Source organism: Eschscholzia californica, unplaced genomic scaffold, assembly GCF_041429995.1.
Source record: "Eschscholzia californica isolate CP2 unplaced genomic scaffold, dmEscCali1.0.p SCAF_5, whole genome shotgun sequence".
NCBI classification, from domain to species: Eukaryota; Viridiplantae; Streptophyta; class Magnoliopsida; order Ranunculales; family Papaveraceae; genus Eschscholzia; species Eschscholzia californica.
Window position 1 is genome coordinate 49288941 of NW_028238472.1, and position 23083 is coordinate 49312023.

The 23083-nt window shown below is 34.4% G+C and overlaps 1 protein-coding gene and 1 long non-coding RNA gene across 4 annotated transcripts; one reads left to right on the plus strand and one right to left on the minus strand.

Moving 5' to 3' along the window:
• The first annotated feature begins 10080 nt into the window (after positions 1 to 10080).
• LOC147540112 (NAC domain-containing protein 7-like) lies at positions 10081 to 14886 on the plus strand. Of its 3 annotated transcripts, none has more exons than XM_086643867.1 (4): positions 10081 to 10972; positions 12785 to 13001; positions 13115 to 13386; positions 13793 to 14886. In XM_086643867.1, the coding sequence occupies exons 2-4, from the start codon at positions 12842 to 12844 to the stop codon at positions 14450 to 14452; spliced, it is 1092 nt and encodes a 363-aa protein (XP_086499993.1). In that variant the 5' UTR covers positions 10081 to 10972; positions 12785 to 12841; the 3' UTR covers positions 14453 to 14886. The 3 variants fall into 3 exon arrangements, with proteins under 3 accessions (XP_086499993.1, XP_086499995.1, XP_086499994.1); XM_086643869.1 differs by having other exon boundaries at positions 10093 to 10968; XM_086643868.1 differs by having other exon boundaries at positions 10845 to 10972; positions 13115 to 13390; positions 13797 to 14886.
• On the minus strand, positions 13728 to 17061 carry LOC147540113 (uncharacterized). The gene is made up of 3 exons (XR_015226106.1): positions 16908 to 17061; positions 15753 to 15928; positions 13728 to 15409 (listed from the first exon to the last, which is right to left on the minus strand). It is a non-coding gene; the product is annotated as an uncharacterized LOC147540113 (long non-coding RNA).
• Positions 17062 to 23083: the final 6022 nt, after the last annotated feature.

Below are 23083 nucleotides of genomic sequence, written 5' to 3' on the forward strand. Positions count from 1 at the left end.
TCGAAACCTATTTATAGGACCCAAATCAACTCCAAATTTCAATCCGTTTTTTCCAGAGTGTCAAGCATTATTAGAAGATCATATTAGAGTATCTAAGAGAAAGATTTAGCAGAGTTTTCAAGGATTTTCATAAGCAAGAAGTTTGGTCCATTTGCATAAGTCAGAGGTTAGTATACTTTCAAGTTCGACTGCTTTCTGATTCGAAGTACCATTGAATCGAAAGGTTAATCGTTGTATCCTGGGAGACAAACGCCGGTAACTGTTTGGTACTATACAGGGCGTCAATTGTCTTAAGGAAAGAGGAATACCTCGCCTCGATTAAAAAAAAAATTTATTCTTATTCTTCTTATCCTCCGATTTTTCTTTTTAGTCTATCTGATTTCTTAATCAAAGACATTCTGATTTTCCAAATCAGAAGTGTGTTGATTTTTTAAAGTAATAAATCAGTAAACACAGAAGGATACAATTCCTCTTTCCGATCTTAAATCGATAGTGAGATTCGACTACGAATCATCTGTTCTGGATAACAGACATTATCGGTTAGAAATACGAAAGATATTGAGTTGTTTTATTCCTTAGTTTTTCTCCATTAATTTGGAAAGAAAGTGTTTTTGATTGATTTACAAATAAAATCAAAGCAGTAACCAGTTTCACCAGTGATCCGGTTAGAGGCTCGTTGAGTCAACTCGTTGAATCGGTACACCGAAACCAACAAGATTTAATCAGACCCAAAGAGAATGTTTTAAACCCTAAAGTACCTGCATTATCCATTTGTGAGAATTCTTCCAAGATTTATCAAAACTAATGGTGATTGAGTAGTTCTTGAGACTGCCATTTCAATATAGATGAAGAATTTAGAGGGAGAAAGAGAATTGTATCTAAAATCCATGAGAATGGTTTCAAGATATATCAAAACTAATGTTGATTGAGTAGTTCTTGAGAAAGATAAATTAGGGCAACGAAATATCTAAGAAAACCATAATGGAATCAAAATCATAAACGAGTAAACAGAAAATCAAATGTAAAAAGAACTAACCTTGACGTAATCCTGCTCTGATTATTGCCTGAAGAGAGACAGTTTGATTCTGACCTAGTTTTTTAGAGAGAGAGAGAGAGTTCAAGAAACAGAAATTGGCAGAATGGAAGTGATAGAACTAGTAGATGTTAGTACTGACCAAATTATAGACTGACTCCCGCCCAAATTAACTATACGATGAGGGCAACTAAAAGCGCGCCCTAAAATTATCCTCGGCGCCCCGTAGATCCCCAACTCAAGACTTATTCACCTCACAATTTTTAATGATAAAAATACCCAATTAACGCCTTTAAATAAATGGATGAGGGGTATATGTTTTTGATTTGTTTGATGGGTGCAGGTGAATACGGAGAAGTGTTATAAAATAGTACCATTTTTTGACAAAGTCTTTCCTTCCTATCCTTTCTCTCTTAGTCGGCCAAGAATCATCAAGTGAAAAAAAAAGATTTCGTCTATTCCCACCACCACTACCGTTCGGTTGGCCACTACAACGATCACTCATCTTCTTCCTTTTCATGTTTTGCTTCATCAATTCTTTCTTCGGCCTCTTATTTTTCTCTGTACTCTTATGTCTCTCCACATTACAGGGAGACTTTAAAATTTTGGTCCTATATCATTATTGTTTTCTTTTACCTCTTTGTTATTGTTTGTTTCCCTCTCTTAAAAGGGAAAAAGAAAGATAAACACTAATGGAGGTTGTCGGGTTATAGGAAACGAAACCTTGGATCGATGGTTTTAGATCTCCCTTGTTGGGAGATGTAAGACGACATGGAAAGAATGCTTTCGGGGGAGAGAGAAAACAAGGGAGGAGAGAGTACTGATGGATTTTATGACAGGATTATTTTGTATTATGTTACAAATACATTTTAGGACTAGGTTATTTTAGTATTATGTTACAAATACGATGTGAATGACCGCTCTTCAATAATTTTTAGTAGTTTGAGTCACAATAACTCAATGAAATCTCTATTCACTCCTTTGTCTTTGGTGGCGTTAAGAATTAATTTGAGATCGGTAAGGCTAACTTAACACCATTAGAGTAACTTAATACTGTTAAACCAATTTTAAAGTCATTAAAGAATCTCCCATACAAAACTCAAGAAAGACTATTTATCTTATTTGTCAAGTTCCAAATGAGATTCTCACTTTTAGAGTGTCTCCAACACTTTAAGAAAAATTCTAAAAGTCCTAATTGTCAAGTGTGATTTAGTATTTTCTTTCTTAAGTGTCAAATAGAGAAATTATAGAGCATTTCCGTGGCATTGAAAATTTTTCCAACATTTCACGCCTCATCTATGTTATTATATAGGTGCATCATAAGTGTAAACTTGCTCATGTACTCTTCTAAACCCTGGAATAACCAAATGAACATAGTCTTGAAAATCTCTTAATAGTGCACCATGACCACTCTTTTGCCATAGAAAAATTATATAGGCACTCTTCGGCCTAACCTTCTTGATCAAGAGTTATTGTCTTCCCCACAGATTAAAATATAACTTGTTATATCTAGCTGAACGGAATAAGATGCGACTCTCCGTTTTCCATCAATAAGTAACTCATCGTAAATATTAATTTAAGTCTTCGGGAATTTCTTTCCATTTCCAGCTGAATTTTGAACTTTATTATCAAATGTTTTAAAGTTTTATATTAAGAGTGAATAATAGCATACTAGAGAAAACAAAATCATATTCCATCTTTTGTATGGTGTAAACGTGCACATTTGTCATCCATGGGTCACAAAAATAAAAACAATTATTGTTTTATTGGAAATTAGAGCATAAACAAATCTTGGCGTGAAAGAGATATTTCTTATTTCACCCATCAATGTCAAAGTTGATTGATGGATGTGTTTGTTTGGCTACTAGAGATTTTACAAGGTTGTTAACTTTTAAACCTAACCAGATAACATAAAAACTACTTGATTCTCTTATGTCCTACCTCACTCACCAACTTCAAATTTTAACCAACTCTATGAATTTCTTCCACAAATTTTAGGGAACCACTGGACGCCCTAAATCCCTCTCCGTGCCCTTACGATAGGGGACAGTCTGAAAGTCTTTAGATTGGGCGTAGTCTGTTCTAGATCTGAACAACACGGATTCAAACCAGTCCGAAGTCCACCGACAGTGCCAAGAGAAAGATAGACTATAAACAAAGTACATGAAGGAGAAGAACTTCAAAGGTCTATATATAAGAGTTTAGGGCTAAACATGTACTCAAAGGATATATTGTATGTAACAGAACTCTAGAAAAATGTAATTGTTACATCAGAATTTTGTTCAAACTATTTGAGGGCATGTAAAAAATAATCCTAATCATTCAAGTTTCCACTGTCTTACTCTTTAATTCGTTAAGATTTCTTATTCTTATTATTATTGCTATAACTGGCATTATTATCTTGAAGAAGACATATAAACAACATAGCAATCATAATACCCTCATAATCCCCAGATAAAAATCAATTAAATAAATAGACCGATAAGAATAAAAAAGACAAAATTTGGAAAAAGAATTTAGTTTTTTTAGTTGGTAACAAAAATCCAAGAGAGAGCAAAGAAAATAAACAAGTATTCTCCGATACTATTTGTGGATTAGTCAACACTTGTTTGTCAAAGTGGTTGATAGTATTGACATAAACTCTAAAATCCTAGAATTCCCAGGTTCGATTCCTAGAAGAGGTGGAATTCATGGTTATTGAATTTAGGTTATTAAAAGTATAAATAATAAGTTCGGGCTTTAAACTTTTTTGGTATGTGTTGGACTTTAGGCCCCTTTCATTCGTAGTTTAACTTAGGCTTTTATTGTGCTTATCACATCTTGATGATGTATCAGTGCCACGTAATGACTAATAATCCATATTGACTATGGCATAATGGACCAAGTAGACATTTTTGGAATAATAATAAAACAAAGATCATTCTTTTCGGGAAAAGAATTGTTGCATGGTCAAAAACCCCATGACCTCCTTTAGAGAAACACAACCACGACTCCACGAGACATTCCCTTGCTCGGTAAACTTCTATTTGACCCCGTTCAACTATATTCTTTTTTTCTTTCATACTTGTATTCAATTTGAGCCGTTAAGGGAATAGAGTCGGTAATGGAATCCCATTCATGAAAGAGTTTTGGTACTCCTGCAAATTGTATGGCTCAAACCAAATAGCATTCTTTGCAACAAAAAAATAGAAAAACCAAGGAGCATTCAACCAATTTATTTTTTTTGTCTGATCATTTTGCTGAAGTACTAATATTTAATCACACTAATCTAAATCTAATAAACCGTCACAGTGAGCGTTGATCTAGCTTTATAGCTTAAAGACATATTGGCTTCAACCTTCTTTTGTCTCAAATCTTGTTTAGGAAGTGTTGGATGCCAAACAAGAAGTTTTCTATGGGAATCAAAATAGCGGACACATACATATGTAGGGAATAATAGTCTCACCTGTACTATACATGATTAGTGTGGTGTTTTGGTGGAACCCAATTGAATTGGAGGAGCCCTAATGAATTTATATGAGCTCTTTCACGTTGGTCCCCATGTTATGACTGATTTCCTTTTTAGCTCCTTTTACCATCGGGTCTGTCTTTCAAAGTTCGGCTAAAAGACTTCCTAATGATCCAAATATCTGTTGGAAAAAATGGCGTTTAAGTTGAATGGAAGGTGAAAAATAATCGGTGAATAAAATCACGTTGATCACTAAACTTCAAAGCTCGAAAATCTCGATTCTTTTAGACAGTAATTCGCCCCTTATGGTATGAAACCACGAGTACACAACGGGTCAGGAATTATGCCTTCAGGATACGATGAAGTCCTTCAACAACTGCTTGGTTCAAAGTATGCACGCTTTGACCAAGAGCAAGAACACTCTGTATTAATAAACTGATAATGCCAAAGAAAACCGACTTCGAATTCACTAAAGAACTTGCATAAATAAAACACCTAATAAAATGCACCTTCACTGTTGTTTGTGAAAATTCAAGGAAAACAAAATAGAGATATAAAGAGAGTGAGAGTGGTTCGTTGGATGATTCTATCCAAATGGATTCAGCCAATTAATTTATAAGGCGTCAAAAGATACCATATAATGGATATACATCCACTCACAAGGGTTGTGTCCATTAGATGGAACTTTGCATTCCAGATGGGTATCATACCCATTCGTTGCCACTGTTGGAGGCTCCCAACGTTTCAATTGAAAATTTCCAACAATATAGCCATTCATCTAATTTATTTCTCCTGTTTCCGGACTTGATAATGTTATCATCTTTTTCTTTCTTCACTATCTCTATCCTTTCCCTTTTCTTCTATCAGGTTTCATCTTTTTTGTCTCTCACTTCGTTTTCAGTTCTTTCGTTATGGAGATTTTAGATGAGCTAAAATTAGAAAATAAGATGGAATGATGGAGATGATTCTTTCTCAGAACCCTTCGTGTAGAAGGAGACAAACTAGTGGTGGTCTCCATGGAGGAAAGAAGAGATCGAAGAGAGACGTAGAATGGAAAAGATGGAAAAGCGAGAGACAAAAATGAGAAAGAGAGAGAGAAGCGAGTAAAAAAATAAGACATAAGAAAATTAAATGAAGAGAGAGAAGTTAAACAAAAGGGATACTCTTGAAATGACCAATAATTGTGCTTTGGATTGAACCGGTAACGGAGGGGGAGACTTAAATTCACATAACTTAGATAGTAAATGGAGATTTAAATGTATAGTAGAGGGGCAAAAAGAAATTAGCCGATTTTATATTTGAAAATTGTTGTAGAAATGAAAATCAACCATCATGATAATGGCACGTGTAATCTTTAACGGGATTATGGTCCCCTGTTACCTCCAAACGTGGGGAGCTAAATAATGATGGGGTTAACATCCGTTATGATTTACTGTTGGGGGCCATCTCTGTTATTTAACACTCCTCTTTCTCCACGTACCACTAGGGGTGGAAAACGGGTCAGACTCGAATACTCGTTAGTACCTTAGACACTTGGTTAAGATAACAAAAATGTGGAAACCACTAGACTTTGCGGCTGATTTTTATTTTTTATTTTTTGTCGAAAGTTGCAGCTGGATTTAGGGCAAGATTAGAATTATCTTGCCCCAAACCCGCCTCAAACACTTGGTTAAGATCATAAGATGGTCTTTGAGGGCTTTAGACGAGCCATGTAACGGGCTCTAGGGACGGATTCCCACCCCTACTCACTACACCAATAGAGAAACTTTTAGTTTTGAAAGCAATATAATTAAGCATATTCCCATAAACTAAAGAGCTTGGTTTCTTATATGTCTTTCACCTTTTGTTTGTACATTTTTTTGGTAAAAAAGAACAAGAGGTAGTAAATCGAAATAGAATCATGACAGTTGATGTAATGAATCTTTATAATATAAAAATCATGATATATATGATGTAATAAAATTTGAACAAAAAATTTCTTTGTTTCCACACGTGGGGAGCTAAATAATGAAGGGTTAGTTATCATGGATTTGATGATAACTAGTATATATAAATTGTTCATAAAAAAAAAACTAGTATATGTAAATTTGATTTTGTTTTCTACACAAGTTTACTAGTTTATCCCTAGTTTACATACGATATCTAATCGACAATTCATGTCTTGTTCTATCGCATATACAATGATCTTTTAGAAAATCTTGTGTTATGTTGATTTGGTATGAAAATAACACATTCATAAGATGTCGTATGAAAACACACCACATGAAAATATAGCGACGAAGATAAATACCCAAAAAGAACATCGTACCAAGGAAGAAAGTGTTTGTCTTAATCTATCATTATAGCGAGAAGAAGGATAAATACCTCATAAAACCTAAAAAATCATATGAAGAACATTACATGTATATGACAATTGGCTCACATTTGAGACTTTAGCTTCAATATATCACCTAGCTCCTTGTATCAAGGTTCTTGATTGTGATTGTATAAATAAACCTATCTGTGAACTTTTAAAGCATTGCCAACTCCGACAGACAGGGAGATGAGAAGGAGAAGTAGCCGAGTGGGTTAACTTTTCCTCACAAATACGCTCTCAAAATATGGGCACACGTCCCAGTCACTATATGCCTCAATAACCTAAAATTTTGGGAAAATTGGTCGGTCGCCTATGACAGACATACAATGAGGTATTTTGTGTGGTTATTCCATTTCAGCCTCTTAAAGATGACTAATCATCAAAATGACCTCTCAAGTCAATGATGATCATCTCGCATACGAGTAATGTTAGAGAACAAGATAAACTGGACAAACTCTAGGCAGAAATTTTATTTGGTTTGTCGTGGTTCGTTGTTTAGTAGATCAGAATCATCTAAAACACGAATCACGGGATGAGAATCATCCCAAACACGAATCACGATAATCTACAAAGATTTTTGCCTAGAGCCTTGTCTGATTTTTCTTGCTCCTTGGCATTTTTCCTTGCAAATAAGCTGATTAAACCATATTTTATATATCTCATGTTTTTTACTTGTATTTACCTTTCCTTTTCAAAAAAAACAAGTTATATCTTTGTGTTACATGCACGTGTGGACGTGAGCACAACTCTAATAACACACACCATTGAAAGGTGCTCGACTGTGACAGATCCGTTGTCACACTAAATATTATAACTCAAAGGCGTTAGCTAAAAAAGATCTACCGTACTCGTAAGGCGTAGTGAAAACCTAATATTTTATGTTATACATACATACATACATACATACATACAAACATACACATAATGCACATATGTCTAATCTAATAAATTGAAGACATTATTAAATGAGTTATGTCGAGCAAACATTAATGGGTCAAGTTCGAAATGGATGTCCAGTAGTACTTCAAAACCTGAATCCAATTTATTTATTCCACTGGGTTGGCCGGACTATAGTTGTCTTCAGCTTTCAGGTACCCGTAGGCTCCAATGGACTCGACTACGAAGGATGAGTTTTGGTTTTTCTTTTCTTTTTTTTGTTGAAAGAGGAAGGAGTTTTGGTTGTTAGATTATTTTTTTCCCGTTTCAACAAAAAAAAATTATTTTTTTCCCCAGCCCTCATAATAAGTCTATATAAAATCTCCCTCGAGAAGCCAAGTTAGGGTCATATTGTTGAGTTTGGGGACCCATTGGGGGGCACTATTTGGATGACAGTCAACGTCCGCAATCCTTATAGGTGGTCGGTTTGTGGGACCAACAATCGTGAAAGGTACGCCTGGAGAACTTGTTAATTAGAGAGAGAAAGTAGCTACAGACAGTGGAAACTGGAAAGTAGACAGAGAGAGAAAGTAGTATTTTTTTGTATATATGTAGGTTACTAGGTGTCTAGACCAACCAATTGCAGGTGAATTTTAATATATTCTAGCGATCGACAGACTCTGCTGGAAAAACTAGGCTGAAATTTGGCCAAATTTAACACATCGATCACATTTAACTAAAGAAATGAATTGACTCACAATCAAATTCTCTCAACAAAAAAAAAAAAAACTCACAATCAAATTTGATAGCATACATTTTTACTAGATTCGTGCACAAGAGTTTGGCGATCGGACACATACATTTAGTTTCGCACTCTTACTTAGTCGAATAGCCGAGTCGAATAGGTCATACTGAAAATATATGTACACATGTGTTTCATCGGGTGGATTGGGTCAGGCATATTCCAAGAATTAGTTGCCTGTTAGTTCAGGACAATCACAAGCCCAATCGAGCTGTTTGACTATCGGTCACACCTGTTCTTTGATCCCACCATCCTTTTTGGGATGAAATTAAACAAGTCCTAAAAACTTCATCCCTGAAAATCTAACCCTTGATTCAGATGCCAAGGAGGCTATGCAAACTCAAATCGAAACGAAGGTTAGAACATCAACTATCTATACTCGTCTTCTCTACCATATCCACCATGAAATTTTACCTGTACTCGGTCAACTACTTAGAGTTTTACTTAATCTTTGACATGCTGACTCTCTTTTCTTAAAAGTCAAAAAAATTTCAAAGTTTAACTACGATCGGGCAGTTCTTTTATCTGGACGAGTCGGCATGTCAAAGATTAAGTAAAGACTCTAAGTACTTATAGCATTTCCCAAACAATTCCAAGCATAAATGTACAAGTGTGAGTTTGTACTCAGATGGAGGAAGTCCTAGGTTAGAGAGAGTAAGGGCCTGTTATTGGTTCCGCTTTTACATGTCATATACACTTCCATAGAAGAAGTCTTAAAGTTTATTAATCCAGTGGTTGGATGTGAATAAGGAAGATATGTCAGCCGTTGGATTAATTTAATTTGACGAGTTATTCATGTTGGCTAATCAGGTCGACCCTTACAAACGTTTCACATACGGACTTATTAGGTCGGCACCGAATGTGAGACTCTACTCGATCTCCTTAGATGTGAATCCCAATCTCACGAGTCAGCCCTACCCAAACCAGATATTGGACACCGATAGCTAGAACCCTTTCGGGACAGGCGAGCCTGAGAGAGCTACTAGCTTGAATTTCGTTTCAATTCGCCCATATCAGTAACTCGTCGGCCATTAGCTTAAGCATACATGTGAATGATAGTTTCAGACTGATTTTGAGTCCATTTGAATCAGATATAAAACAAACCTAACCTATCTCAAATACCCTCAAATGACTATTATGCCATTAGACCAAAAGTCAAATTTAGACCACTTAGAATCAAAGTAGTCACAATTAGACAATGAAAAAGAACAAAAACCACCCTGATATATAAAATCTGAAATTAGATGGTAAATTACACTAATATAGACTCTAGCTAATTGAGTAGTAAAATGGGAACGGAATCAGAACGGGACTGAGTAATCGAAATCACACAAATAACAGTTGACTCGGGTTTCATCATCATTAAATTAATGGGTCATTTTTGTATTCTTAGTAGTTGATTATTATTATTAGCATCTAGAAAAGAGAAATTAAGGGTAGAGAGAAAAAGAGAGGATGAGGGTGCAACTTTTGGTGGAAGCTGTTGAGTTACGTCACCACCAAAAACCCTAATCAAATACTCCATTCTTATATTGTAATAGTATATATTATCATACTTATATTTTAGAGAGAGAGAGAAAAAAAGAGTGAGCTAGAAGAGTAGTGAAGAGACCTAGAGAGAGTGAGGAAGAAGAGTGAAGAAAGAGAGAAAAGCTTTAAGAATGCTTTAATGGGTAATATCCAAAAGATCTATTAAGTAAGTAAATATCTTGTGTTTTTCTCTCTCTTTAGATCTTCTTCTTCATCTTCCAATTGTACTACTAGTCTCTTTCAGTTGTGGGTGGCCTTCTTCCCGTTTACCTCCACCCATATTTTCTCTCTCTTACCCTCCACCAATTTTACTACTACTCTTTCTCTCTCTCTCTATATATATATATATATATATATATATATCATCTTCTTTCATTTTCCTGATTGGTTCTTGAATTGTACTAAGAAAAACATAAAAGACAGTGTAATTAGGGTTTTGTTTGAGCATGTTTTTCTCCTACCCAGTCTTTGTCTTTTTCAGATTTCTTATTTTGACCTAATTCTTTCATTCTCTCTTCAACAACCCTTTTGTTTCTACTCCCTCTCCTTCTCTCTCTAAAAAGACCTTTTCAAAACAATCCTTCTCTCTCTCCTCGGGATCTGATCCTCACAAAACAACTTTGTTTAAAGTTGGAGAAGGGTTTCAATTCCCGAGGATAATCTTCTTTGTTTAACTTTTGTTGTCTTGTTTTTTTCTTGTCTGGTTTGTCTACTAGTTTGTACCTTTTCTTTTTTTTCCCCTTTAAAGTTGGAACCACATAAAAATCCATACTCATAGGTGGTCTCTCTGAGGTTGTGTCTTTTCCTTGATTGGAGGAAGAAATCTAGAGAGAGAGAGAGATAGATTTGGGTGGCTAGAGCTAGACAAGATTTGGGTGTGAAGAAGAATTTGATTGAACATAGGAACAAGGACAAAGTTTCAAGTGGGTAAGGGTTCTTCTAGTTTTGTATTTGTGATCAAAAGATCTCAAGCTCATTTGGGAGCTTTCCTATCTTCTACTTCTTTGATTTAAATTTTTTATTTATTTATTATGATCATCTTGCATTCTATATATAATGTTCATCACTTATTGTTCTTGAAGTACGTAGGACAATTTTTCGCGAATATTACCCAAACCATCTCGATGTCGTAATCATTTATTGACAGATTTCTTGATCAATATGCAGATCAAACACAATCTTATAATAAATGAGGAGATCGATTGAGATCTATAGATCGGTCTCTCTTGCACTTTCGTTAGCCACAATTTTATGTCTCTTTTTATATTATTTTCCTAACATCAATATATACATATTCATATATAAATTTGGTTATATTTGATGAAGATGTTAATTGCTCACTCCTCCCATTTTTCTCTTTAAAACTAAATAAAGCAATATTCGGGTATGTCGTAGAAATAATCTTTGACATAATTCATCTGGTTTTATCACCATTATGAGTTATAATCGTGTTTGACAATGAAAGGATTCGTAACAAAAAAAGTCGAATGCTAAGAATGTGAGCTGGTTTATTCTAGTGGTAGATCCATATTTTTTTTTGTTTAATTATTGAAAACATTCATCATTGCTTCATACTTTTCTTGAATCACCATTTTACTAGGTGGAAATGTGTTCAATACTATTTATGGGTTTTTATAACATCCATTTTTCACATAAAATAACAACTTAGGAAACCTAATCCTTCATTTTAGAATGTTAGAAATTCTTATTTTCTATTTTCCTATATCCTTGCTTGGTTGGAAATATTATTCATCATTTGTTATGCATACAAGAAATTTCTACGGACAGAAAAATTCCTATATTTGCAAGTTGATGATCCTGAGACAAATAAGAATGAAATAGTTAAAGATGAGATTATGTACCCAAATTGAGTATATAAGTATATGCATATTAGACAAAATAGCTATAACGTAATTAGTATTAACTCATAAAACAAATATATTTCTTTTCGTCTGCCTGTCTATGTGTCTGTTTCTTTATCTTATTTTACCTTCTATGCTTCTTTTTTTTGGGGATGGGACTGGCTTAATTGTAAACTTACAACAGTAGTCAATAATTTTTAATGTTACCAATGGAGAGATCGGCTTTGACGATTTTCTAGTTTTTTTTTTTTTGTTGAAAGACGATTTTCTAGTTAGATGGAAGAAAATTGTTTGGATGAGTTACCCTTTGTTTAGAGTACAAAATATACTAGAATGATGGCTTTACACATTTATCCTTTTATTGGATGGAATGAAATATCCTCCATTTTATGCCCAAGTTAAAACATCGTAAGAAATAATGTAAGTAAATGAAATCAATACGCACGATTAGTATATGATACTTATTTTCATTTTTTAAATTTACCCACAATTCAAATCACCTCTTAGGTTATTTCTTTCTTTCTTTGCAGTAAACACTACTCATACGTATTCTTCATAGCCCGTTTCGATCCCTTAAAGAAATTCGTTCAAATGTTAAGTAGGATAAAAATTATGGAATATTATTTTGTTCTGCAACTATATACATATATGTTTGTATGATTATGTGTATTGCTTGCACTTATGAATTTATTTTTCTCCTATTGAGAATATCTTTAGTACTGATATCCATAATTGAACATATGATGATAATCTTGGCTTGTCTTACTTCCAATTATGTAGTTTAACAATATCACAAACAAAACTTTATCGAACTAATATTTTATGATTTGTTAATCGAGAAAACGCTAATGTTGTGTGCATTCCTTATAATTTGCAGAAACTTGATTCCTTGCTAAAAGTTCTTCCGAAGAAGAGGACTTATTGATCGGAGAATATGAATAACTTTTCACATGTCCCCCCAGGTTTTCGTTTCCACCCCACCGATGAAGAACTAGTTGACTACTATCTTAGGAAGAAAATTGAATCAAGAAGAATCGATTTAGATGTCATTAAGGATATTGATCTTTATAAAATTGAACCATGGGACCTGCAAGGTAAGTATGCCCACAAACAACTCCTTCCAACTTCTTATTCGATCGAATTTTATGTTAAATTTTATTGGAAAACACATTTTAACTAATAATATCTTTTTTGTTTGTTTCAATAGAAAAATGTAAGATAGGAACGGAAGATCAAAACGAGTGGTATTTTTTCAGCCACAAAGATAAAAAGTACCCAACTGGAACTCGAACTAATAGAGCTACAACAGCAGGATTTTGGAAAGCGACCGGAAGAGACAAAGCTATATACTCTAAGCATAACTTGGTTGGAATGAGAAAGACCTTAGTTTTTTATAAAGGTCGAGCGCCAAATGGACAAAAATCAGATTGGATAATGCACGAATATCGCCTAGAAACAAATGAAAATGGGACTCCTCAGGCAAGTTTTTAAACTTCTACTCTTGTTCAAATTTTCACATTTTTTTCCTCTACTTCCGTTTTTAAACGTTATGGTAGAAGTAAATTTTAAAATTAAAAGGTTAACTATAATTCGGATAACCCTAGAAATAGAAGATCTAAGTATGCAGATCGATCATTTTCAACGTACTTTTGCAATGAACTCGTTATAAGATGGATAGCTAAATCTAAATCATGTATCATGCATCCTAGATGGATGACATAGATTGAGTTGTATTAGACACACACGCACACGCGCGCGCACATGCGCACACACACAAACACAACAAACATATATATATATATATATATATATATATCTTCTTTTCTTAAAAGCAAAGCTACTAAAAAGAATTACTAACAAAGTAATGTTCATGTGGTTTCACCAGGAAGAAGGGTGGGTTGTGTGTAGGGTGTTCATAAAGCGAATAACAACAGTACGTAAACTAAACGAGCACGATTCGCCTTGTTGGTACGATGAACAAGTCTTGTTTATGCCCGAAATGGATTCTCCAAAGCGAATTGGTCATCATATTGATCCTACTGGTTACCATCATCATTATCCTTGCAAGCAAGAGATGGATTTGCAGTACCATATGCCTCGTGATCAATCGTTCCTCCAGCTCCCACAATTAGAGAGCCCAAAAGTTCCACAAGCAGCAACCTGCAGTATGGGCAGCAATCCTATGACAGTTTTCGGCTTAGATGTTAATTACAGAAGCACTCTACAATCCTCATATTTCACACAAGAACACATTCAACAAGTGCACCAGAACAATCTGAACTCAATGTACAACAGTGAAATCAATGATAACTCAGTCGACCAAGTTACTGATTGGCGAGTTCTCGATAAATTTGTTGCCTCCCAACTCAGTCAAGAAGATGCAACCAAGGAACAGAACTACTCCAACAGACAAAGTGTCTTTCAATTGTCTGAATCAGATGATCATATGAATATGATAAATGTCCAACCAAACAAGCAAGAAGAAGTCGCACCACAATACGCCTCTACATCTGCTTCAAGTTGCCCATTTGATTTGTGGAAGTGATCAACATTGGGTTGCCGACTTCGACAAATATATACTAATAATAAGAAGTACACTTAAAAGAAAGGGAGAAGTTATCATTCAGATTCTTGTACATAATAAAACTATTAACAGTTAAAACTCTTAGTTGTTGGGCTGGTACATGATTGCCCTTCGGACGATGCACTTTGGTCTAAAAGTCGTGCATGCACGAACAAAATAGCATTATATCTTATAAGGTGTCTTATGCAATTCTATGGTGCTCCCTCCGACTTACTCGGGGCGAGTGGAATGTATTTCCATTGCTGCAGCAGTGTATAATGGGGGTTTTATTATATTCGCGCCCATAGTCGAACAGCGATTTCCGCTGCTGACAGAATCAGCTTTTCGCTCTATTCTTTCATTATATGCTACAGCTCTAGCTACTTGATATATGAGAATATACTATGTTTTTAATTGATTTGCTTTATGTGTTTTCCTTTTACCTCCCCTTGACAGTTTAGTCTAGCTATCTACATTCTTTGTTAATCATGAAAACAAATTTGATAGTAGAATAGGGAAAATTACACATACTATAACTTTCATATAAAGTATGTTTTTGATTCATCAAGTTGACATCTCTTAGTACAACAAACACAATATATTGTCCACAATTAATGATACGATTCTAGTAATCAAACAAAAAGTGTATAGGGGTTTTTGGTTTACTAATGCAATAAAAGCCTCGTCTCCCAAAACAGCATACAATGCCATAACAAATAATATGGTTCAGTATGACATACAGATGTCGGTGTTTAATCGAAGGTCAAATCAAACATGTAATGGTTAATTAGCTCAATATGACATACAGATATAAGTAAGGTATAAAAAAGTACCACATTATCACTTAATGCTAAGACATAAATCATTCTTTGTTGGGGGAGGGTATTCTCTCCGAACAAGGTTACCTATCGATCAAACAACTCCGGAAGGAAGATGATCCTGAAAAAGAGGAAGAAGAGGATTACAATCAATTAAAGGTAAGATGACTATCTAGTAAACAATTCTGTAAGTTATTTAGTTTTCCTTGTTTCTGTTTTGGGTGGCTGTTGGGTGTAATCCTTCCTATGCTATCTCCACATCTCCTTACTCAATTATTTCTGCATTCTCCGAAAAACAAAACTATCTAGTTACGAAAGAGCGAACTTTTGTGGTGTTCGCTATAAAATAGATGGCTAGAAGTGGATTAGACGTACCGAGATTAGCCCTATATATGAACCAAGTATAAGATCTTATGATAAATCCAATCATAACTAATTGGTTTTCAATTGGAATAGCACAGTACCTTTTTGATGGCTATGAAGTGGAGGAAGCGATGGGCCAAGACTAGCCTTCCAGTTAGCTACTTTTAATGCCTCCTTGGCTTCTCTTGAAAATAAAAACTAACAATAGGCAGAATTATGCGGTACCAGCCTACATGATACGTCTGGTGGTTACATACTTACATGTGCTCCATGTCACCTAAGTAAAAGAAAGACAAGTATTATGCTCAAGAGCGGCAGATTTCAGAGGCAAATTGAGAATAGTCCCACATTGACAAAGTTTAACTTGTGAACCAAGTTCATAGGATACTAGTGTCTCTGCACAATATCCAAGCTAGGTATTTTCAAAAGCAAAAATTGGCCAGAGTACTCTAATCTTAATGAGTTCTTCTGAAACTTGCTCTTACTAAAAGATTAATTGCAAGCATACTTAAAAGAGCTAGCTATAGGTTTGCTAACACATACAAATAGTTGAATCCAAATAGAAGCAAATTTAATGAAATGAGCATTAACATAAGAGTTTATACTACATATATAATATACTCTCTAGTTGAATTTATAAGCAAATCAAGAATCAACAAAACTTACATTTTATGAGAGATGAAACAGTAAGAGAATGAAACCATATGAGAGAGAGAGAGAGAATGGCAACCCAAACACTGTAATTAAATGAATGACTTCCTTACTCTATATGTTATATAGTTGCTATTTGACTTCAAATGTATAGTCGAAAATTTATTGCAAATTCAAGTTGGGGAAAAAGTTGAATCATTCCAAACAAATTAGAAAAGATTTTTGAGTATGTAACTTTGCTATCCCAGCTATTAGTTAGCTGTGATTAAGCAATAGTAATTAACTGAGATAAAGAATGACATGCTTCATTAAGTATCCCTAATTAGTGGTCAAGGAAATGAGAATAAAAAACTAGCAACACTAATAACTATCTAAACAAATATTATTATTGGGTAATTTGAAAAGAGTAATGCTAGGTAACCAGAAAAATTAGATAGACTTTAGGCAGAAATTTTATGTGGTTTGTAATGCTTCGCGCTCCAGTAATCAGAATCATGAGAAACGCGAATCACTACAAACTATATGTGTAGAGTTTCTGCTTAGAGTTTGTCTAACTTTTCTTGTTCCGTAGCATTTTCGTTTGGAACTAAAACGCTATAACTTACTTGGTTCCGACTTTGAAGTCAAACTAGCATATAACTAACTATATATTCCATATTATTGGCAAGTTAGCTAGCTTGGGAGAAAGAGAAGTTTGACATGCAAGAAGAAGTCTAATTAGGGTTTCTTTTGTATATTTAGTTTGTAACTAGAGTGGTCAAATATGGGTGGCAGGCAACATATATTTATTTATAACGTTAGGGTTTGTAGGAAATGGACCAATGAGAGAAGGTCACTGCACTGTAAAGTCAAAGAAAAGAGGGTACAAAGCATGCATGGTGTGATGGTAATGGACCAACCAAAGAAATAGTAGTACTACGCATGGATGTATTTGTGGGGATTAAAAAGGGATGAGGGAGAGAGAATAGGGGAGTGAGTGAGGTGAATAATTAGGGTTTCTTAAGTGTTGTTTGTGGTGGAAGATAACATCATTTACCTCAGATGAAAACCATGAGATACTAATCATTGGTTTTATTATATCACTCCAGCCTCCTTGGATTCTGTGTCGTGCACTTTATTTTACCTTAAGTCAACTTCCAAATATTGGGATCTATATGACTATATATTGCTCGATTGATCCCAAAATAATTTGGTAAATCCGAGACCATGATTCAAGAAGACCATAAAATGTCCGGCTAGTTGTTTTAAAATGTACAAATTCATTATTGATGGTTTCAATTACATGAATTTGGGTGAAGTCGAAAAGATTCTTTTTTTTTTGAGAAAGCGACTACGATCTACGTCTATCGTTACAAGATATTGATACATCAGGAAGATCTGATAAGCAGGATAATTGCTTAAGTTCAACATTAATGAAAGAGGCCTTAAAGCCCGACAACAAGAAAGAGGCCTAAAACCCGACAACATGAAAGAGGTCTAAAGTCCGACAAATTTATTACATTATTTACACCTATAATAACCCAAGTTCAATAAATCATAGATTCCACCCTCTTTGAGAATCGAACTTGGGAGCTCCAAGGTTTTGGGGTTTATGTCAACACTTTTAACCACTTGGGCAAACAAGCATTGACTCGAAAAGATTCGTTGATAACATAAAAGGAAGAATTTCTTAGTTAAATGAACTAATGGTTTTACTTCAACTTAAAGAAACGATAAGATTATATGAAGTTTAAAGCATCCCAATTCCTAATAAACTCGGAGAATTCAACCCCTATTTTGACCACTGACACATATTTTATTTTTCAACTTTTTTGACCAGTGAGAATAACATATTGTACACTGGTGACATTCTGATTTATACTGGAGGCTCATTGGCTCAACCAGCTTTAGATCTCGTTTTTAACCTAGAAGGTGTGCCTATAGTGACTTTTAGAGCAGGGAGCATCACATTTTCAATTGTAACTTTAGTGTTTAGAGACATGATCAAATTTCTTATAATACATGACAATGAATTGCCACATATTATTGCATCTGCATGAGCGATCCCTCACATTTGACGACTTGTTGTTCAGTACCTGAAAGTTAACCCCGTTACAGTTAAACTCCAAATTCGGTTTCATTACTTTGTATATTTTGTTATTTGGACCAAATTGTAACTTTATTTTTAAATGAAAGATAGTTCTCAAAAAAAAACCAAGGTACCTAATCTATATGGGAAAAGGGTAGGAGAAAAACAGGAAAGATGGCTAGAGGGAGAAACAAAATTAGATAGGAATGGGGTAATGAAGATCATCAGGCTGGTAGACACCCTGACTTGCAAACTTAGGGAATGAGAATTGGTGATTATGGCAGCCACAAAGGAGACAATCAATTTCTTTGTTAGTCACTTATGTTCTTGAGTTTGTTTATTAATGTTTCCAAAAAGGCAACCCTTATTTTACAACACCATAAAAATGTTTACTTTTAGAAAAAAAAAAGGGACTAATTTCGTCCCCCTTTTATTTGTCTCTTCTAGAGTCTCTCTCATACAAATGGCACGCCTTTAAATTTGGATTTTAGTTTTTTTTTTGTTGAACTAAATTTCGATTTTAGTTAGTTTTTTTTTTCATTTTTGAGATGCTCAGCGACCTCCCGACCTCTTGCTCTTGGTCAGTCAGCTGGTCTTTACTTGGCTATTACCCAGGACAGGATGAGATATACGGAAGCTACGACAGACCAACCTAGATTAAAGTGGGGCTAACTTGTTAACATGTGCATCAAATTAGTGGCGAACTCAGAAATCTTTCTTTCTGCAGGCACAGTTAACACAATAGAAAACGAATAACGTTATTAATGAATGACGAATTGCGGAGCTTCATTACTAACTTCTACCAAAATTAGTTATAAGTCAAAATTGCTAAAAAAAAAATTGTGTTGTTCAAACTAATGACCTCTATATGTGATAGGAACACTATCAACTAATTAGGCTACACCTAATCTTGAATATTTTGACTAAAATCTAAATAATTCATATTCCCATTTGAATTAAATGATGTTAAGAAATATACAAAGAAATATGAATAAAAGAAAATTTGATAAATATGATAGGACATAAGGGTAATATGGGATGCAAGTAACTCTACCGGAGGGTGCATGAACTTGCAAAGAAACATGAACTAAAGGAAATTTGATAAAAAAAAAAGGAGGTAAGAAGCAATCTTGAGATACCAATTAGATAACTACAAAATAGTAGGGGCAAAACAAATGAAAAATTAAAAAGAAAAAAGCCCCTTATAAATGTAAATGACGGCCCCCTCAAAGACAACTTGAGTGAAAGTTTGTGAATGAAGGAGGCACCTTTAACACTAAAGTGAATCGCCTTTAACTCGTCTAAAAAAATTAACCAAAAACCTTAAAGAAAATAACATGATGGGACTCGAATCTCGTGACATACAGTGTGAACAACTAATTACCGCGTCACTGGGCCAACTATGGCCTTGTGACATAGCTTAGCATTCACATCTCTTTTACCAGACACGCCTCTGAAATTTTCGGACTGAACATTTTTAACCGGACCCGCAGGAGCACGTGTCTCCATAGCCCTACGTGGGTCCGTCCCTGCGTCAAATAACATTACTCTGTGCACTCTTGAAATACTCCACTAATATGAGTGTGGCTTGATCAATATACAGAGGATTAAACGCTTTATCTGTGATTTGCAAAGGCATTTCTTGTCTACTTTTGATACACGGGGCGCTATAAATATACAAGATGGAATAACCTGTTTAATAGAATTTGTATATTGATGCACAAAATCACAATTGTGAGAGATATATTACATTATCTCAGTACGAGTTCTCCGATTTATACCAAAATTTGGGACATAAAATGTAAAAAAGTGTAAGTAATTTTGATCATGGGTATTTATTTTTCTTATAAGTTCTTTAATAGGTGGATCCTAGTATAAAAGATACAATAATTGGATGAAAAAATGGACCAGAGGTCTAAAACACAAGGTCTTAATAATACTAATAGTTCACCCATCTCTCAAAATGAATCAAAAGGCCAAAAACAAATTATAAATCCATATCTAGTCTAAAACGGATCCCAACGCACCAAATCCCATACCTAGGAAAAAAATTGCTTCTTCCAACTTTATCTCTATATATATATATAATTCTACATACATTTTTCAGAATTACGGTACATTATTCAGGTAGTTTGTACGTGTTTCAGTATATATGTTCTAATTGTCTAATGATTTACAATGTGTACATATTGTCAGAATGTCTAATGAATGATAATACAATGTATTTTCTTCAAGCTTCTTTTATATTTTAACTATTATTGTCGCATTGTATTAGTTGTACCATACATTACATACAATGTATACTTCATTTGTATTTTGTTATTTAACATTGCATAAGTTGTATCTTACATTATTTCGAGCATTACTTATGATTCTCCATGCATTTTTCAGAATTATTGTACATTAATCACATAGTTTGTATATTTTGCAGAATGTATATTCTAATTGTCTAATGATATAAAGTTTGTACATTTTTCAGAATTTTTAAGGATCAATAGTGTAATGTGTGTTCCTCGAGCTTCTTTTATGTTTAACCACTATTGTTGCACTGTATCAGTTTGTACCCTACATTACATACAACGTATGTTCTTTAAGCTTCATATAATATACCAGATACAATTACGTACTTGAAAATACATTGTACAAACTACCAGATACAACATACCAACATTGAATTAGAGATGCATTACATCTAAGATTCATACAAGGTCATTTATGCGTAGTCCATACTTAATTTTTCAGATGCTAAGAACTAAAATCAATAGATTAAAATGAATTACACATTTAAAAATGCATTGTACAAACTGTCAGATGCAATATACAAACTGCTAGATGCATTATAAAAACTACCAGATGTATCAAATCTGTTGACTGAGGGTATTTTGGACATTTTAGACAAAGGACTAAAAACCTATAGATCTTTATGGGTGGATCTTGAACTGTATTTTTCCTAAATTAGTTCACAATGAAATAATAAACTAGAGAAAGAGAAGGAGATAGAGAGAGTAAGCAAAGCAAATGTGTAACGAGATCGATTTATCTTTGGTAGGAAGCATAAGCAGCAAAAAAAAACAGATCCACTTGAGTGGCAGTGGGGGTCTGATTAAAGAGATTATTTTAGACTTTTTTTTCTCCTCTGGCCGTTTTCTTCACTTATTATTATATCTTGTTGTAATGATTCTAAATATTTGCAGATTAAGGAACACTTGTTTCATTATTATCTTTCCATTACTAAAACCCTTATCTTGTTCGGCATGCCTAACCAACTATATGAGATAAGCAATCTCATACCTATTTTTTGGTATTATTATTTCCCAAGTATGTATGTCTCTAAATACGTGATTTCGTTCTTAAAGTTAAGCACAAATTTCGTCCAGTGAAGTGACCGCCTGTTGCTCCATAACTTGTTCATTTCGATGGTCTAAAGTGGCCGTCGACGGTGACCGGCCCTCACTTGCGTCCCATGGGGACGAGGGGTCCTACTCAAAGACATTCAGAGGTTTATCCACTCCCGAAGTTATAGGCGCTCAAGGACACGTTTAGCAAATTGGGGCTGCCTGTAAGAAATTATTTGCTCTAAAGGATGAATACATGACTGGGAAGCTTATAGGCAAGGAGTCTTATATGCACACGCCTCATTTATTTTTTACTACTCCAAAATAGAACTTCAAGAAAACTATAAGGCACCCCATGACAGTCTGACTGTGGTTTGGATTTCTAGTCATTTAAGAAATTGAAGAAAATAAACACAAGTGAATTAGTCCTCTGCATTATAAGGCTTGAATTTATCTTTTTGGACTTGTGGACCCATAAAATGTTTAAAAGTTCGAATTGGTGTGTCATATAGATCCCAAATTTTTATCGCTCCACATAGGTCGTGACCCGACACGAAGAAATCTCTTGGATGGATGGATGCAAATCTGGATCAATGGAACAATTCCATTCAAGTTGTAGTCTCCATCCCATATTCAATGAAAGTCGTAGTCGTGTTTGACCCCCTCCATCTTTTCTTTCCGGAGTGAATCAGGCGGCAGAGCGGCCTTTTTCTTTTAATCCTGATAAAAGAAAGAGTTCTCTTATTTCTTTCAAAAAAATTCATAATTTCATCAAATCTTTTACTTCTCTGCTTTCAACTTGTCTGTCTACATTGTATCATCTGATTTCAAGAAAAAAAAAACTCAAAATCATTTGATGATGATTGATGAATGAAGTATACCTCTGTATTACATTATTGGTTAGAAGGGTACTTTTCCTAGATATGAAACTATTTTCACATGGCTCCCTCACTTGTGGTGTTTTTTAGCTTAACACGTGTTCATTCATTTTTTTCAGATGACGTGAAGCACTGGAGCATTTGTGGCTTTTAAACCAATCATGATTCATGAGTGAGTTTATTTCTGATATCATGTTAAGTTTGTGGTCATCCAACACAAAACTAATTGGCAGATGGAGAAAACCTAGACAATATATTTTTCTTTGTTACAAGAATACTCTTCTATAGTATGAGACCATTCTTACAATAACTTCTCAATGTCTCAAACTTTGGGTTGCAAGAGACTTCATATGGAGATTTTTTGGAACTTCATGTTTTAGAGCAAATAAATTTTTACAATGTCGAATGTCTCGATGTGTTAGCTACAATTTATCGGAATGACCTTCCCAATCGTTTAATATGATTTGTTCTCCTTTCCTAGCTGAGGAACTTTGAGGAGG